At 40.2% G+C, this 19,299-nt stretch overlaps 1 protein-coding gene across 2 annotated transcripts in view; it reads left to right on the forward strand.

Annotated features, from left to right (window-relative positions):
* TMEM192 (transmembrane protein 192) overlaps nucleotides 1-16,352 on the forward strand; it is a 488,151-nt gene extending 471,799 nt beyond the window's left edge. The window contains exons 1-6 of one of the 2 annotated variants that reach the window (XM_060246564.1): nucleotides 16-194; nucleotides 2,346-2,489; nucleotides 3,308-3,572; nucleotides 7,448-7,582; nucleotides 12,040-12,142; nucleotides 14,398-16,352. In XM_060246564.1, coding sequence (XP_060102547.1) covers nucleotides 138-194; nucleotides 2,346-2,489; nucleotides 3,308-3,572; nucleotides 7,448-7,582; nucleotides 12,040-12,142; nucleotides 14,398-14,521 — 828 coding nt within the window. In that variant the 5' untranslated portion in view covers nucleotides 16-137 and the 3' untranslated portion in view covers nucleotides 14,522-16,352. Of the gene's footprint in view, nucleotides 1-15; nucleotides 195-2,345; nucleotides 2,490-3,307; nucleotides 3,573-7,447; nucleotides 7,583-12,039; nucleotides 12,143-14,397 lie in introns of those variants that run through there. The other variant, XM_060246565.1, reaches the window with a different exon arrangement.
* Nucleotides 16,353-19,299: the final 2,947 nt, after the last annotated feature.

Genomic DNA, 19,299 nt, shown 5'->3' on the forward strand with positions numbered 1-19,299 from the left:
AGAAGGAGGTTTGGGCGGAAGTCGAGCGTGAGGCTGCACGCAGTGGGGACGACAACGTAAGAGGCGGGGCGTTTGCGATAAACACAGCCTGGGTGGCGGCGTGTGAGTCTCGCGACCGGAAGTAGGGGTGTTCTGCCATGGCGGGAGGCTCGGCTGCTGCAGGACGCCAGCGGCTGATGCGGGAGCTGGATAATGTGAGTGTACAAAACGCCTTGAAACCTGTTTCTGGCAAATGTGGCTCATGCATGGTCGAGTGGGTTTGTGACCAGCCTGCATAGAAGCTGTTGGGCGGATGGGGGTGGGCGATTGCTGTAGACAGCACTAAACAGCCCATTCTGGGAGTGCAGATGCTCTTTTGGATTCGAGGTCCTCTCGCACAGTGAGGCATAAATGATTAGTCACACTGCGTGGCATGCTTTTATTTTCTCATCGCCTTTAAAAATACTAAGTTCCTTAGGGTCAGGAAAGCATCTTTGCTGTTGCCGCTTTTCTAGTTCTGTGGTACTGAAAAGCTTGCAGGCTGTGTTGTGAATTTGTGTCAGCCTTATGAAGGTGGGTTTTAAGTGTCTCAGTCCTGCTCCAACATGCTTGGAAATGGGTAGGAAAGTGGGAGGCCACCGCTTCTTTATTCATCATGGTTCTTTTCGGCCAGGCAACGTGAATGGAGTTTGGTTTTGCTGAGCTTTGACTATTCTCCTAGTGCTTTGTCAGATAAAGCTGGTGGGTGTGGCTTCTATTGGGAAATGTAACAGTCATGTTACTATTTAATTTTAATCATGTGATGAGGTTCCTGTGAGATGTACAGGACTTATGCTCAAGTATGTAAAAAAAAATCACTTAACCTTAAAGGCTAACAAAACAACAAAAGCTTATACCTTGCAAACGTTATTAGTCTTTAAGGTGCTACTGGGCTCTTTTCTACTGTGTTGTGGGGGTGGGGGAATCCACATGACTGATGTTTTGTAGTGTCTGCATGTGCAACTCCGAGTTGACAAAGAGTTAGAATTGTTAGATGCTGAAGAGCTTTCCAAAACTCAGCTATGAACTCAACATTATTGTAAGTTGTATCTTGAGCTTCTCTGTGTGTCTTCATTTTTAGCTTATATTTAAGTGCATGGTACTTTGTGAGCAGAGTAGTTGGAAAATGTTTTGACTTCAAAGCTGAGCAGTTTCAATGGTTGGACCCACTCGGGGATGCCTTAGAAATTCACCAGAAAAATCCTTCCACACACAAATATCTGCGCCTGTCCTCATCCTGTACTCACCCCATCCTCCAGCCTCCTCAGTGCGGCTCAAAAAGCTACCACTTCTGAAGTGGTAGCAAATTTTTGAGCCGAACACCAGTCACCTCCTCGCCATCTGGAAGTGGAAGGGCACAAGTGAGGTGCCTTGGTGGTGTGAAACAGCCAAGCCGCATCCAGCTTTTTTTTTTTTTTACATGTGCATGACCACTAAAAATGTATGGAGAAAACAAACAAACAAAGTGACGGGAATGGTGTGTGACAGCCATCTGATTGCGCCCGTGTTGTCCTGTGGATGGGATGGGGATAGTTAGTGGGTGAGCATGTGGCGGCTTTGCGATGGCTCTTTTTGAGCTGGCCTGATTTGGAACACCTCCAGTCTGCCCCATATTGCCTATCTGTTATCTGTCAACTTGTGTTTTAAAAGAGAGGGATAAAAGTATAACGTAGGCTTTTATGTTCAATGCTAAACTAGGTGGCTTTCCTAGATACAATAAGCAATGTCTGTCTGTTCTACTGACCCAGAGATCTAACTAAACATCATAAAAGTTTAGGCGAAGTCTTCTAATTCTAACCTCCCTGGCTGTTTCTAGGACTAGACTACACAACATTAGGTTCTAATCCTTTTCTGCTGCATTTAGATTTTTCAGTGATCGACTCTACTAAGAATGCTGAGGAATACTTGGTGTAGACAGGGTAGATGGCTTAAACTTATAATGGAGACAGAGCTCCAGTTTTGTTAAAGGTAGGTAGCTCTTAGAAACTTATAAAGAGCTATTGTAACACTTTTCAAGGTTCAAAATCAGCATGCTTAGTGTAGTTGCACCCAAACTAGTTTAAAATGCACATATTATAGGTAGAACTTGCTTATGTGTACATAGCTAAGCAGATATAGGCAATGTTGGTCTGTTGTCACAATCTTCACTTCCCAGGTAACATTTATTTTGACTGTTCCACCATCGGCTCAAATGGATTCAGTTCACAGACTGTTGCAGCAATGTTGTAATATACAAGTAAATGTAGCTGGTTCAGAGATTCATCTTTTCTTTCTAATGTGAAGGTTCTGGGTTACCTAACTCAAATATCATGTTAACTTTATTTCAGGGGTCTCTGGAGATAACACAGAGCATGGAGGATGACCCCCTACTTGAAGCCCCCCTTCCACCTCACTCATTGCATTCCTGGTTGCGTCCAAAGTTTTATACTATACCTACGGTTTGCTTTGCCAACATTTTGTTGCTGATACATGTAAGTTGTTCTAATGCCTCTTGCCAAATATTGCATAGGTGCATGTGTTCCTTGGAAAGCTTGTCTTGAATCAGCATGACTCAAATGGTGTTGGACAATCAAAACTTCTCTCTGCATACCAATACTACGATTTAATTAAACACCTAAACGTTAGGCATCACCCTTGGACTGGATGCAGCCACCTTCCAACCAGTTTTTCCTGTGCTACAAAATGTAAGAGGGGGATCCGACTACCAAAAAAAGGCTGTGTTGGAGATTGTGGGACCTGCATAGATGTGGGTTACAATACAGAAGGAAACTGGTTGAAATTTAATGAAAAAAATGACTAGATCCTACCTTCTGTTTTGTTCCTAGATCACAGTAAAATGTTAAGAGTAGGATGGGATGGGGGAACTGGTTTATTTGCAAGCATGTGTCTGCAGAGATATGTTTCATGATGACTTCCTGATGGATTTGAGGCTACCTAATGCCCAGGCTAGCCTGATGTCATCTGATCTCAAATGCTAAGAAGGATTGGCTCTGGTCAGTATTTGAATGGGAGATGACTAAGGAATACCAGGGTTGCAACACAGAGACAGACAATGTCTCTTACCTTGAAAACACCACAGGTTTTCCATAAGTCATCTGTGACTTGAGGGGGAGGGGGGAATGGGTTTAAACTGCAGCGGTTTTCAGGACCCAGCAGTGTAACTGAAATGAACATATACATATGGGTTATAAGGTAATTTGTGTAGAACCTGACTTAATATAGACATTGGGTGAACTGAAATGTTTAGACTGAGATTAAAATCTTAACGCTTTGGGTTTTTTCTTCCTAGGTTACCTTTGTCATTCTGGCTTTTTTAGCTGGTATGTTCTGTTCTTATCCTGATGCAAGTGAAGATATGTGTCCTAGAAGTTACACATATCCGCTTAAAGTGCAAACTGCTATAATGACTGCCAAGGTAATTCTCTGGCTTCTACATGTGTTTCTTGAGCTATATATTCACTACCATCACAGTAAGGCCAAGCGCAGAGGCTATCTCTTAATCTACCAAAACACAAGACATCTGAAGAGGCTTCCACTGCTAATTCAGTCTGCAGGTGAGCCTGAATTTATCATGCCTTTTCATTTGTCAGCTGTTAAATATTAATAGACTGACATGTGTTCAATATGGAACAAGCTATTATGCTGGACTTATGCTATGGTCTTCTAGTGTTTCACTTGGCTTTGTTAAACTGAAACCTAAAAGCAGTTGAGGGCTACAGGTTATGTCTAAATACTTCGCCAACGGGCACAATTGTATAGGGTAGTTCAGCATTTAATATGTTTCTACTCCATTTAATATTTATTGAAGCATTTCATTGCTGCTTTTCTGCCTGAATAAAACCAAAGCAGCTTATAGGAAATTCCAAAACCCTTTTGACGAATTAGACATGTTAAGAGCCAGTGTGGTATAATGGTTAAAATAGGGCTAGGATCTGGGAGACCCAGCTTTGAATCCCCACTCTGCCATGGAAGCTTGCTGAGTGACCTTAAAGCAGTGTGATTGTTCTGCAGATAAAAAGGGGAGAGGAAAACAATACTGTGAACTGGTTTGGGTTCCCATTGGGGAGGAAAAAAAAGATATGAATACCTAAATGAGGTGTGTCTCGGCTGCTCCTGGTCCAGTAGGCTTTGAGCCACAGGCCAAGAGCCCTTTGTATCTTTCCTTTTGGTTATGCCTAAGAACCTGAGCATCTGGCCGCACTCAAGCTCACAACATGCCAATGGAGAACAAAACTCTGCCAGAAGGAATTCAGGTGTTAGCTTGCTGCCAATAGGATAGTCTTTCATGCTGTGTTAGCTGGGTGTAAGCATCACATAGCTGGTCTGCAGAAAGGTCAGTAAGTGACCACTTAAATGAGGCCAAAGCTTGTCTCACCATGCTGCACTTACCATTGCCCATTATTACCATTGTGACAATTGGCCCTTGGAGAAGAACAAATCTATGAGTAAACAGTGCTCCTTTTTAGCTTGCTTACTTAGTTTCTTTGCACAGGGCTTAATCTTTTGCAAAGAGCCCTGTGGTGCAGAGTGTTAAAGTTGCAGTACTGCAGTCCTAAGCTCTGCTCATGACCTGAGTTCGATCCCCAGCAGAAGCTGGGTTTTCAGGTAGCTGGCTCGAGGTTGACTCAGCCTTCCATTCTTCCGAGGTTGGTAAAATGAGTACCCGGCTTGCTGGGGGGAAAGTGTAGATGACTGGGGAAGGCAATGGCAAACAACTCCATAAAAAGTCTGCCTTGAAAATGTGAAAGCAATGTCACCCCAGAGTCGGAAATGACTGGTGCTTGCACAGGGGACCTTTCCTTTCCCTAACATTTTGCAAGAGGAAGGAAGGGGTCTTGAAAAGCATGATGAAAGCAAGGTACTGAGGTTTTAGTAAGGGCTAAAGGTTTTGCAGGACAACCTAATGAGAGCCAGTTTGGTGTAGTGGTTAAGCATGTGGACTGGGTTTGATTCCCCACTCCTCCACTTACACTTGCTGGAATGGCCTTGAGTTAGCCATAGCTCTCACCAGAGTTGTCCTTGAAAGGGCAGGTGCTGTGAGAGCCCTCTCAGTCCCACCCACCTCACAGGATGTCTGTTGTGGGGAGAGAAGATATAGCAGATTGTAAACCGCTCTGATTCAGAGAGAAGGGTGGGGTATAAATCTGCAATTCTTCTTGTAATGTGTGTTGCTGGGAGATGGTGTAGTTAGACAGCTGGGCTGACTCCTTTCCCCTAGACTGCTCTGGGTTGTCTTGATTTCTCAAGTTGTAATAGTCATGCACAGAATTGCTTCTGTTTCTATCATAAACCATAGCTAATCACTGCAGCAAAAAAATGTGTTCGCATTCATTTAATGTATGTGCATCCTGAGTAAAATGTTTGAAATAATACATAAATAATTTCTACATCAGATAATCATCCTTGCATTGATCCGCATAACAAAGTACTTAAGAATCCGGTAAGGTATGTACATTCAGAGTAAAAATGTTCGACATACATAAGTAATTATTACATCAGATAATCATCCTTGCATTGATCCAGATAACAAAGTACTTGAGAATTAACTATCAGTTTAATTTGGACCAGTAGCAATGTGAGAGTGGCCACATTCTGTTTGATTCTCTTACTGTCTGTAAACAAAAGCCTATTTTTGTAAAGTTAATATACAGCAGGAAAAGAACATCCTAGTGGATTTACAATCAAAGATCGAAGACTCCAATCCTGGGCTCAGTTGCTTGGAAATAGACCTCACTGAACTCAGGACTATTGAGCATAGCTAGGATGGGGCTACATTTTGGATATATTCACCAAGGCAGCAGACTGCTCTTCAACTAAACTATAACCATGTCCAGTTCTTTACAAGACATAAGACACATCCCTTGTTGAGCAGCACCAGTTAACTAATTTAGATTTTTAACTTGCCCAAGCACTGCAAGTGTTTTTAGTTTTTAATATCTTTAACAGTGGCTTCTTTTTATTGCTAAATCTATATCCTCCACTTTGCAACACAGCTTTCTACACTTCAGAAAAAACTAACATAATAGAACATCTTAAATCCAGCAATTCAAAGCAATATGCTCAATATCAGTTTAAAAAATTGTAAGAGTGGCAGCCATAAAACTTCTCATTGGGCGCAAAGTATGAAACAAAATTAAAATTGGGCGCAAAGTATGAAACAAAATTAAAATTGCCACCCAGCTACCAATGTAACAATCCATTTTTGTCGAATTTGCTTCATGCATAGTTTTTCAGGTTATAGATCATTGTTAAGAATTGGCCACTAGATAGAGCTCTGGAGATGAGGAAATATGTTGGTTTCAAAATAGGGCCCACAGCTAGATACTTTTGATTATCTGAATTTGCACAAAAACCCATCTCTAATTCTTAATGATTAAAATGTGTGAAACAGCTGGCAAACTTTCAATCACCCTTGTGCAGTAGATAGGGCTTTAAGTAATATTGGCGTGTTCTTGATAGGGCGCTATCAGATTTGCCTAAAACTGAGGAGAGAATGTCAAACAGGATTCATTTAACTGTTTACCAGCATGAAAAACTGGTCATCAGTTCCTTTCTAGAACAATAAATTGCATGCTTTGCCTATTTACACTGAAGATGTCATATTATTTAGGCAAGCAAGAACTTGTTTAAATTTTAGATATGAACTAGAGTCAGGCAGGGTGGCTGAAATGCAGATCAAAGCTTTGTGCCTTAATATTTCTAGTTATTGAACTCTATACTTCTGATAAGTATAAGCTAGGACAAAGTTGGAGGAAATTGATAGTTAATGGTAGGATTCAGAGTATCACTAACTAGTGTGTAGATTTGTATGTCTAGGTGATCCCTCAACCAAGTATGCTGTTACTTTAAATGCAAGTACTGATTATTTGTACACATATTTGTTAGTGACACAGTTCTAAGTACTGTTGCTATTAGCTTTAATCACATAGCTGTGTTTGGTAATATTCCAGAAGAAAATACAAGGGTCTTTCCAGTTAGTGGGATTCACTACTGCATGCATGCATCAAAAAGTTCAGTCCAGTGACCTCTCAATCTATGTGCAATGGTGCCCATGATATATTAGAGAAGGAACCCCACTCTTTCATCTCTCCTGCAAAGAGTATTATCTCCACTCAGGTGAATGGGCTATTCATGCAGCATTTTTGTTAAAGGGAAGGTGTGCAGTTTGTACGCCAGTTGATTCTACAGCTAGATGTGACACAATTGTTACTGCCAGCACTTTTTTTGTAGAAAAAGCCCAGCAGGAACTCATTTGCATATTAGGCCACACCCCTGGCACCAAGCCAGCCAGAACTGCGTTCCTGTGTGTTTCTGCTCAAAAAAAGCCCTGCTTACTGCATTTCTGTGTATAAATATGAATACTAGAGCTATTTTTAAAATTAGCCACGTGGTTTGTCAGTAATATGTCTTATTTCTTTTCTTCCTGTAGGTAATGCGGCATTACTTCTGATACTGTCAGTGCAACATTCCTTTCCTGATCACAATAAATTGTACCTCTGCTTCATCTTGGCAATCTTGAGTGTGGAGCTGATTTGTTCGTTGATATGCCTGGTTATCTACACAGGTAGAACTTGGGGCACGGCCTTGCTTTTTTTAATAAACCACATCATTACTTTTTGAAATGCCTTACTAAACTGTAATACTTTGCCCAGCCCTTTCTCAAAGGAGTTCAGGGTAGCATACATTAGTCTCTCCACCTGCATTTTAACCTTGGAACAACCCTTTGTGGCTGGGAGTGAGTATTTCTGTGTCTGACTCAAGGTCATATGACCCTCTGGGAAATTTGAACCTGGGTGTCTTAGTGTTGGGATTTCCCCCCCTTTAAATAGAAGCTAGGTGCAAAGACAAGAACCATGCTGTGCTTATGTTTATAAACATACTGAAAACAATAGGGAAGGGAACACTTGGATAAAAGAAACAAAAAATCATCCTAGCTGCAAACTACACCCTATCAGTTACATAGGTAAACAGAGCAATAGCACCTCTCTGTGTCCTTCTTGCTGCTGAACACAAAGAGCCATAAACTTGTGAATAGTGCATAATGATCAAAGCATTTCCTACAAACAAGATGCTGACTGACCAATAGAAAGGTTGCGGGTATCTTAATTAGGAGAAACAACTCCCACAAGCTGTCCAGAGTTAGATGAGACAATGTAACATCCTGCTAACTAAAAATAACATTTAACTCCATAATGACTGAAATGTAAACATTTGCAAATTCCAATACCTAGCTGAGCATTTTATATAGTGCACCTGGCAGACTTTCTGGGTTGTTGTCTTTAAGTGTATGAGTACTAGAAAGCTGATAGCATAACTTCAAAGCCAAATATACACCTTTAAGGCATCAACGATGTCTAACTTAAATATACTAAGAATTCAGTACTCTGGTGATAAATTCCAAGTCCAGTTGCTTTCCTGGAACTAAAGTTGCATTTTAAAGTCTATTTCCCATTCTCAGAAGCTCAGAATGACTTGCACAAGGTGCAGAATCCCAACTGTTGATAGCAAAATTCCACAGCTGGCAATGAGAGCCAGGTCTGAGGATGACCAGTTGTTTAGAGGTGTCTTTTTCTTGGTACTAAAATGCAGCTGTATCTTTGCCCAGGTAGCAAAAGCAGTCTCGTCTTTGAACATATGATAGTAGCAGTGGGACAGAGAAACTGGGCTGCTGCCAGAAGTTGTCTGTTCAAATTGGAATTCATTCATTTAAAAAGTGTATATGCTGCATCTCCAGAGATCTGCTTGAAGCAGCTGGTTAAAATTTAAGTGCAACATGATGCAGGCTGTACACTAAAATGGTGGGTCTGTTTAATTGTTGGATGGGAATTAAAATGGTCAAATTAGACAGTGCTGACAGAATCAAGAGTGTGAAATCTTAATACAGTGTTACATATTGCAGAGAAAGAACAGAAAGGAGAAAGAATATAAATCTTAATACAATATTAAGTATTGCAGAGAAAGAATAAGGGCGTGATATTAATTCTGCATTTTCTTCCTGTGGTACCAGAACATAAGTGCAGCTGTGCTGGATCAAACCATCTAGTGCAGTACCCTGTTTCATACAGTGGCCAATCAGAATCCCCCTGCAAAGTCTAAAAGCAGGGCACAAAGGCTCCCATTGTTGCCTGACCCAAAATGGTAGTTTGCTGCCTCTGAACATGGATGTGCTAAACAATGTTTGCTCTAAGCTGCAGAGTCTTGTGAGCAAAAATTCTACTTTGTGAGCTACTGGTATTAAAATTTGAGCTACTGGCAATAAAGTTGTGAGCTACTGCATAAATTAGTGTGCTCAGGTGTCATCCTTCCTGAGCTAAGGCAAAAATATGTGAGCTGGAGGCTAAAAATCTTTGAGCTAGCTCAAGCTAACTCAGCTCAGAGGGAACACTGGTGCTAACAAAATTGATGTGTGGAGTCTTGTATTAAAACATGCATGCTCTCATTTAAGATGGCAGCTTGAGTACTGAGGTGTGTTTTTTCAAAAACAGCTGCTGTTTGTTGGCAATTCAGTGACATTTCATTCCCACAGATTCCTTTTGTGCAAATACATGAATATCTGCATTAATATCAGATTGCCCTGTGTTGACTCTTGTATCACAGCAAACAGGTGAGGCAAGTATAATGGCACCAATTGCATGTTGCAAAATGGCAGTGCTTTGTGAAGGCAAGATTTATGAGCTTGTTCTACAGTCAGTGGTGAAGAGATGCCTCTGGTTAACAGGCTATGAACTGAGACTTCTTCCCATAACTAAATAAGTGTATAGGATGGCACCACTATAATACAAGCATATCTGTGCTTGCCTTCTGTGGATGTCCAGTTTTAGGATGTTGAGGTCTTCATTTGTACTCTTGATAATTCCAAGATCAGCTCTGTAAGGTTACTTGGTCTTTCAGCATTACTAATGGTGTAGGCTTGAGGGGTGTGTGGCCAAAGAAAGTAGTGAGTTATAATTTGCATCCTTCAGTAGCGTTGGTGCCTGGATCCTGTGTAATCAGAGCTGAATCAAATGATTATTTATGGACTGACGATTTTATGTTTGAAATATTATACAGGGATTGGGTGAGTCACAAATCCAATTATAATTAATAATAACAGTATAATGTTTGAAACATTAAATCAGTTGACACATTCAGTTGCATTTATAGACAGCTTCTGAAACCAAGTTTCTTGCCCCAACTGTAATTCACTCAGCTGCGCCTTGCACCAATGAAATCTCAATGCTATTAAATTTAAGCTTTGTTGAAAATCAGTGGGGAGCTACATTGTAGGGGAAATTATAGAGATGCTATAATCTGTTATTTTGTGTAATAGTTTTGATTTTAGCCTTTTGTAATATACCTTTGTCAATGTTTTCTACATCTTATGGAAAATAGCTGTCTAACAGTAAAATGTAGAGTGCCTATGTATTGTTGACGTGAAAGAGGCTTCTCAGTTCCCACTCCTTTCTATGTATAGATAATTCTTCCAGAAGTTAGGGTCTGTGTTCATACTTGGTTTACTTAGCCTCTTCTTGGACATTGTCAGTTTGGAGAGCCAGAGTAAGAGTGTCAAACTAGAATCATGTATCCAGTTTTGCTTTCCCACCGTGCCACTACTGGGTGATCCTCGACCAGTCACATATTTTCAGCCTAACCTACCTCACAAAGTTGTTGTACAAATAGAATGATGGAGAGAACATAAGCCATTTTAGGTCCCCGCTGTGAACAAAGGTGAGTTATAAATGAAGTAAACAAAACACTAGCCAAATCAGCAGATAAAAAATCCTTTACACATCATGTTTAACATTTCATAGTACAGAACTATTATACACCTGGTTTGATGTCCAGTAACTGAATTAACTTCAGTTGGTTAATGCATGAAGAGTATATACGTAAATATTTGTATCTGGTTTTAGAACAGTTCTTTCCCCATTTTCCATTGTTAACAAACTTACTAGTCATTAAGGTGTTACAACTTTTGATGTATTGCCTAATCCTGAAAGACCTGGACTGTATGGTGAAGCATCTTATTAAGCAAGTTAAAGAATAAGTTTTCTGTGATCTTCCAATGCCACCCACCTACCAAAGTTCTACTGAAACTATCCTTTTGACTATTGGGACACCTGTTGTTCTTCAGTGTCTTCGGCTGCATGTGCTGAAGTAACCTGATCAGTCTGATAACTGAATTTGAGATGGATGATGACTTCTGGGAGCCATTCTTGTCTGATTACTTTACTGCTTTCTGACATGACTGCCTGAGCTATTCCTCTGATCAGTCATGCAAACTGCTTCCACACAGCAGGTGGCCTAGTGAGGCAATTCTAGAAGGGATCGGAAGAAACCTGTTCACAAGGAGATGCTGGCTGAGTAAATGAGAATAAAACATTGTGTTGAATGGTGGAACGTCTTAAAAAGAACCTGTATCCAGATCTGTACTGCAGTCTGAGTTTTGTAAAGACAATCCATATTAGTCTAATGAGCTATATATAGAAACAAGTAGTTTGTTTACTGTTTTAAACAGTCTCAGCATAGTTCTTCCACACAGTGAGGTCAGAACTTGCCCTAAGGGAACAACCAACATTTCTGATCTGTACTATTCCATGCTCCTGCAATAATAATCATTTTTTCTAGTGTTAATTCCCTTTTGTCCTTTTATTTGAAGCATGCAAGTGAGATTGCTATTAACCCCCAGCTTAAGAGAATGGAGAGGAACACAGCACCCAAGGTGTTGTCTATCCCCCTCCAACCCAACATAACAAACGTTTTGCATGCCTTGACCTGGGCTGCTTTTGTATTAGCTGGAGGCATGTTGCCACCAGAGCATTTTCAGTGGCTGGTTCTACTGAATATGTCACATAAGATCCAGAAGCAATATTCATTCATTTGACTGGGATGAACTCAAGTTTCAGCGACCGCCAATACTATATGCTTCACATGTGGCTCATTACAGGACTTTTGTAGAATAGAATGATCTGTACAAAAGTTTCAGTATGTTGTACCAATATCAGTCTATTCCTGAATAGCATTTTCTTTTCGGAATTATAGTGAAAGTGAGCAACTTTAACCGGGCAAAACCCAGACCTGACATCCTAGAAGAAGAAAAGATGTATGCGTATCCTAGTCGCATTACCTCAGAAGTTGGATTCAGGTAACATCCATTGTTCATTCTTCAGTTAAACCTTGTGTATAACACCTAGCATCACTGTATGTCAATTGCGGCTGCACAGTTACTAAAAGAATATCAATATATTTATTTGGTTCTTCGTTAGTTGGGTATTGTTGAAGCAAATGATTTGCTAGGCATGTTTTAGTTACAGTTGATGATCTGATAGAGCTTAGCTGTACATACCTGCTGAGTTCAGATATGGTTTCTGAATTTGGAACTTTTTATGTAGTACTGTATTGTCATTTTAAGCATTATGTGAAATGATCCAACCTTATGCTCTTCTCTCTCTTCCCTTAAGTTTAGAATGTATGCTCTAATGGTATGGAACTCAGAGCTTGCAGTGTCACTAGAGTCTTTGATCTAATACTGAAGGCTAGTTACATGCCTAAGACTGATTAATCCATTCCTGATTGGTGGTTCTAGAACAGACAGTTTTCTGCTTTATTTTTAAATGAAAAAGGCATCTTTTTGTGAGCTGGTGAAATTAACTACTACTAAGTTTTCTTGATCAGCCATTAAAGCCATACCTCAGATGCAAAGAGTGATCTTCTCAAATAGGAACATGCTGGCCAGAAAAGACCTAGATAAATAAGTTAATGTTTATGCCTGTATCCAAGAGGCCTAGAAAAAGTTGAATGTGATGGCCACCTGTAAAAGCCAAAACAAAAAATGGGTCCTGATTTTGTTCTTTTCTTTTTTTGTAGTTAAGAGTTGGGTTTTGATGTTACTTGTATTTGGAATTATGAACATTTGGTAATATTCAGTCTCTTGGAAGCCTATCCCACCACCTGAGCCCAGAGACCTAGTTTAAGTTAATGTACTATTGGTGAGAGAAGGAAAGGGAAATGTGCAGTGAGAAAACCTGTGTATTTAACAGAAACAGAGGGCGATGGCCTGAGGCTACTGTCTTATTATTGACTGCTTGGCTCCACTGAATACAACAACAGTTAACTTCCTGGTTAAAAATGCAGAGACTTGAACTGCAATTGTGTGAGGAACAATGTTTGTCATTCTGAGCCTAGGAAAAGGAATGCTGCTTCTGACCCTCATGCCTCAGATTCTGCCTTCCCCCTTCCACTGGCAAAGCAATCAGTTGCTTAGTTTTAGCTAGTCCGCAAGCCCTGCCTTGTTGGCGCTTGGTGCCATTTTCCTGTTTCATTTGACTGGGTGTCTGCCAACACAGTTGCCTTTTCTCCTCCCTCTCCTCATAACAGCTGGTGAGAAAGTATCCTAGAGTTGTCCCCCCCCCCCCTTTCCCTTCCATCTGATGTCTCACAGGAGCAGGCAGGCTTTGTGTGCAGAAATGAATATTTTCCTGTGTGTAGGAAGCTTTGATTTCCTTACTTAGGAGGTCTTGCACATAGGTCAAAAAATGATTGCTTCCCCCCTTCCCCCTTGACTTGCTACAAAAGGGAGAGCAGCTACCTTGATCCTTTCTTTTTAAGCAGGGAATCTCAGGAATGGAAGAAAAACTGCTCAGTCTTTCCCCCTTCCTCAGCTAGATGAGGAGGAGGAGGCAGCAGTCATTGGGGCAGCAGCTGACATTCATCAAGCTGTATGTTTGTAGTTAAAACTTCATGACCACAAGTACATCAGTGCTTTTCTTGCCATCCATTTTATAAAGTCTGCCATCAGTGGTTTGAAATCCATGAGTCAAGGTATCCTTTTCCTGTGTCCAAAACATTCATAGCAGCCACGGTCCTGCAGTTTTCCAAAAGCTGGCTGTGCTGTATAGGATTGTCTTCTGTCTGAAGATGGGTTTATAGGAAAGCAGCATATTAGCAGCTTTCCTTTAGTTATATGCAATTGATGAGGAGGCTTGCTTCTTGCTTGCATGGCTGTTTTCAGTAATGGGTCCTTTCTCTTATACTGGGTAGCTGAACTGTTATCGTTGATAAGACTGAACTAAAGAAATCTGGGTTTGGCTCTCTACTGGAAAATCAACTTGCAAGTTCCTGTTGCATGGGAATAATCCGGGATGACTGCTTAGGGATGCAAGGACCTCTCCTCTGTAAATGTATCCATATGAGCTTGCATCTGGTAGTCTTTTGGTGATGTGAAAAAATCCCCAAATGTACAGATTAGCATCAAGATGGATTGTTTCTAAAATTTGTCATATTCTGTCTTCATACCCATATTGGTTTTTTTCATGAGCTATAAGGGGAAAAGGGCTAGGCTTAGGAGTGGGAAGAAACCTATTGGTAAAGGAAACTTGGTATAAATTTTCTGTCTTTCAGGGAAGCATCAGTGTTGGAAGAAATAGTTGAAAAACAAGGAGATGTGATTGAATACCTTCAGCGGCACAATGCTCTACTCAGCAAGAGACTGCTGGCATTAACATCCCAACAAGCCAGAAGTTAGTGGTGTCCCTTAAACAGTGTGAGAACATTATGAGATATGCAGGACCAATATAGGTACTGAATGAGAGCAGTAAATGCTTTGTATGCAAATTGAACAGCAGCATTCCAGGATCCTCACCAGTTGGAGGTATTCTGGCTTTGTGCTAAAGCTTCTGGGTACTGACAGGCATTTTGAAGGATTTCCTAAAATTCCTACAATGCATAAAACCATCATTAGCCAACAGAAAACCTCTTGAGTTTCTTGGGTTCAGACTGATGCAGATTACCAAAGAACTCCATGGTGGTTTTGGATTCAGTGTTTTATTAAACAAATTTGTAGCAAACCTCCTTACTCCTAGTGTCAGAGCAGTGCTCCGTTTTTGTGCATTTGCATAATAATCAGTAGCTCATCATGTAAATGTTTTAAAAAGGGATTAAAGATGATTAAAATGATTAAAAACGGGTACAGATGAAGACCCTCAAACAGTGACAAACTCTCATAGGATAGGCTGCTGGGAAGAGGCCCAGTATCCTAATGGCAGTATTGCCTTTCAAACTGTGCTGACTTGCTGAAATTCTGTTAGTATGTGTGTTAGTTATGCAGCCTTGTAAGGCTAGAGGTGGATCTGAAAGGGAATGGACACTACACACACACACACACGAGATGGAGCAGAGTAGTGTCTAGTCCAAAATGTACTGTGTAGATGAGACATCAGGTAAGGGTGGTATGTGCTGCAGCGTATACAAAAATGATACTGACACTTTGAAAACTTGTTTTTGACTCCTTTGTTCAAGTCATGTACTGAGTAACTGCACACATAGTAAGGAAATAGCTGCTCAGATATTCCATATGCCACTTACACATATAGCTCATCTTGACTGCCTGGTTATCCCTCTTTGTGTCTTCAAAGTAAGGGATAACTAAGCATAATTAAGGGAAGGTATCAGTGTATATTTAAGGACATCATATTAGCAACCAGTATACAAATGCTTGCACCTTCTGTTGATGACTTGGCATGGAAACAGTGTTTTAAATATCTCTAAATTCTTTGGAGCAAAACCACTTGTGATGTGTCCTGTAAATAGGATACATTCACATCTTACATTTTATGGCATATTTGGCTTGTACAGAACTTGGATGATCAAGCAATTTTTTTTTATATGCCTCAGTTATGCTACAATATGAAATTCACTACATGCAGTGTGGAGTCCTGCCATTACTGCTGCTACAAATTTTTTTTAGTTTATGGCAGTGCCTCATCATTGTCAGTCCTTAATGTTAGCATTTTTATCTCAAAGCCAAGCGGTTCATAGTCAAGGAATTTATAGTTGTTTATTAGCCTTGAATGTCTAATCTCTGGCTTTGTGAATTCAGCAGAAGCTGTTCTGGGACATGTCTTGATCTTAAATTCTGCATCTAGTTATCACCTGCTGTCAGTCTGTGTGCTGTATTTTTGGCTGCCAAGACTTGTGTGTGTATACCCTGTCCAGTATTTCTGTGGGAAGGCATATATTGAAAAGAGTTCTCTGACTAATATGGGCTGTGGTCATCCTTAGGAAGAATAAGGCATGCTACCCTGTTATACTTGATCTAAACTGACTCTTAATCCACTGCTCTTCATTGAGCAGTGCATTCAGTAAAGGAAGAAAAAGCAAACTGGAATTGACTGCATCTAACATGCCTGTTATTTTTTAGCAGTGTCTTAAACACAGCTGGGGATTTTATAGGTAAGATAAACAAATGTGGATAACTTTATTTTTAAGCACACTCAGGTGTCATTGTGATTTATGTAAAACTTGTTCTTTACTTTTTGTAATAAACTCAATGAAATAATAAATTCAACAAGATGATATCCTGTTCAATTGTATTTGTCAGAGTCTTTGCATCTGAAGCACGAGAGCCTTTACTGTAGTAAATCTGTATTGATCTTGTGGTTTAACAGAGTAACTTTCTGCTAGATGTCCTATTCTATTAGAAAGTTAACATCCACTAGAAAGCTTTTTCCATCATATGATGCTCAGTATCTCCATGGTTATAGACTGGTCTAAGGTGACCAATTATTGGTTGCTATAATATATTATCTCTAAGTCATTATCCAGTCAAGTATTATATGGTACATTAGGAATCCATACAAGAACTGCTAGTTATTACACAGAGCCATCTACCTAGATCTCGATACATGGCCAGACCCTCATTTGTTAGTGCTTCTGATTATAATTAACCCAATTGATTTTAGAAATCAGACTTTGGGACTTGGTTTCTAGAAACTAATTTTATACCAATCACTTTTCCAAGTGTAGCAGAACCCTTATTTCTGAATTAAATTTATATAGTGTTATGACTTGAGATCTAGTGGTTTCTTAAGGAGAATTCTCCTGTTTTATCCTAAATGAGTCCTATTTAGACTCATCATTAGCAAATATATGTGTTTGTCTGGAAAGAACCCACGTTTCTCTTCTGGAAATACCTTGTCCTGGATATCTTTCTTCAGGTTGAACTCTGTTCAGAAGGATGGAGGGAAAAAAATGGGTATTTGAACCAAAGTCTTCCCAATCTCTCCTGTCTAACTGTGGGGAATTTCCCTATCCTTCACATAGCCCTGGAGCTAGGAAAGTTATTTACTTTCTCTTCACTGGGGACCCAAAGTAGTTTGCATCATTGTTCTCTGTTTTATCCTTACAACTATCCTTTGAGGATAAGGTAGACTGAGTATGGCTGATCTAAGCTCACCTGCTAAGCCACCGTGGCAGGTTGGGGATTGGACATGGTACTGATTTCTAAGATTCTGCAAGGCTCAGTGTAACATGAATGACTTGCCTCTAATTGAAAGCTGAGGAGGAAGATAGAGGCTTGCCCCCACAGTTGTCTTGACTGTACTTTCCATTCCTCCAGACGAAATATCCCAGGCAAGCATAGATCCTATCCCTCAGATGATGGGTGTGCACAAATTTTTCTGGCCTACCACAGCCAGCCAAAAAATTGGACTTCTGCTTGAACATCTGAGTAAGTAGAATGAGTACATAGGACTACACCAGTTTAAAATCCTTAAACTTGTAGTATTTTTTGGGTAAGCATTAGAGACGCATCCAAACATGTGCATTCTTGAAGAAAAACCAAAAGATACCAAAAAACCTTGATAAGCTAAGAATCAATATTCCTATATACTCAAAAAAGGATCTGAACCATGATGAACAGCATTTTCACCAGATCATTCATTCTGTTTATAATGTACATGCAGAGATGTTTGCAGTGGAATTTTGATTTGGGATGTTTAGCCAATGACTATGGAGTATCACCCTCATTTTGGGAGCCTGACAGTGAGGAAGTTTTTAAACTGACCTTTCCTAGTATTGCTTATTAAGCAGTTTCCAGTGCTGTCCTGTGTAGTTATTCCAGTCTATGATTGTTGAAACCAGTGGTCTTATGCTAGAGAAATTGCATAGGATTTAACAGTAGATGGGATAGAGGCCGTTGCAATTTACTCAATAGTTATCTAGCTAAATGGAAGCGTATTGTGATTAGGAGAGTTGTTATGAGACCACATTTATTTCATGGAATGTGGCTTATCAGTCTGCTCTTTTGAAAATCCTGGAGCTATTGATGGGGTTTTCTAATGTAGCTTAAAATTGGTGGTTCAGTCAGGGGTCCTTTCAGTGGCTTTCAAGCTCTTAAAAGTAGAAGATGATGATATTGGATTTATACCCTGTTCTCCATTCTGAATCTCAGAGCAGCTCACAATCTCCTTTACCTCCTTTCCCCCCACAACAGACACCCTGTGAGGTAAATGGGACTGGGAGAGCTCTCACAGAAGCTGTCTTTTCAAGGACAGCTCTGCAAGAGCTATGGCTGACCCAAAGCCATTCCAGCAGCTGCAAGTGGAGTGGAGAATCAAGCCTGGTTCTCCCAGATCAGAGTCCACACACTTAACCACTACACCAAACTGGTATGGGTGAATGTTTATTCTGTCATGTGTTTGCAGGATACCGTTCTGCATGTCTGAATACTAAAATGTATGCTGGTATCTTCAGGTAAAATAGTATAAATCTGTACAATTCCACATAGCCCATAGGTAATTAGAAGACCGTGCAACATGTTTATATTCCAGATGGTCATTGTGGTAAGATGAGGCTGCCCTATACAAAGTCACCATTTTGTTTCTTAAGAGAAATTTAAGCAACTTGTTGGATGTGTTCTGAGCTGGGAGAGTTCAAGTTAATTTGATTATTGCATGTAGATTTGCTTGCTATGATTCCATGTAGGCAGCTTGAAGTGGGTCAGCAGAAAATTACCACCAGGATGCTCTTTGTATTGTGCTTTGGTAATTTGACCTTTTATTTTCCCCCCACACAATACTTTTCTTCTGTATTCTTTCAAAAAGTTTAGAATAAAATTTTAAAAAATAAAATTACCACCTGGAAATGTGACACATGAGTCAGCTCTAAAGCTACAACAATATAAAGCTTCTATGAGGTGGAAAATAGAATTGAACTTTCTCCCTTATTTTTATGCTGTTAATGCAGCCACAACAAGACCTAGTGAAAGCTGAAAAGGATCTTGGGAAAGGAACTTGACATATTACTAGCACTTAACCTGGGAGGGTTGAATTATTAGGTACAAGGTAGTTCTTGTATTTACAGGAGCCCTGTGGTGCAGAATGGTAAACTGCTGTTTTGCAGTCCAAGCTCTGCTCATGACCTGAGTTCGATCCCTGCAGAAGCTGAGTTCAGGTAGCCGGCTCAAGGTTGACTTGGCCTTCCTTCCAAGATTGGTAAAATGAGTAACTAGCTTGCTGGGGGTAA

The sequence above is a fragment of the Heteronotia binoei genome, chromosome 9 (genome assembly GCF_032191835.1).
Source record: "Heteronotia binoei isolate CCM8104 ecotype False Entrance Well chromosome 9, APGP_CSIRO_Hbin_v1, whole genome shotgun sequence".
Classification (NCBI taxonomy): Eukaryota; Metazoa; Chordata; class Lepidosauria; order Squamata; family Gekkonidae; genus Heteronotia; species Heteronotia binoei.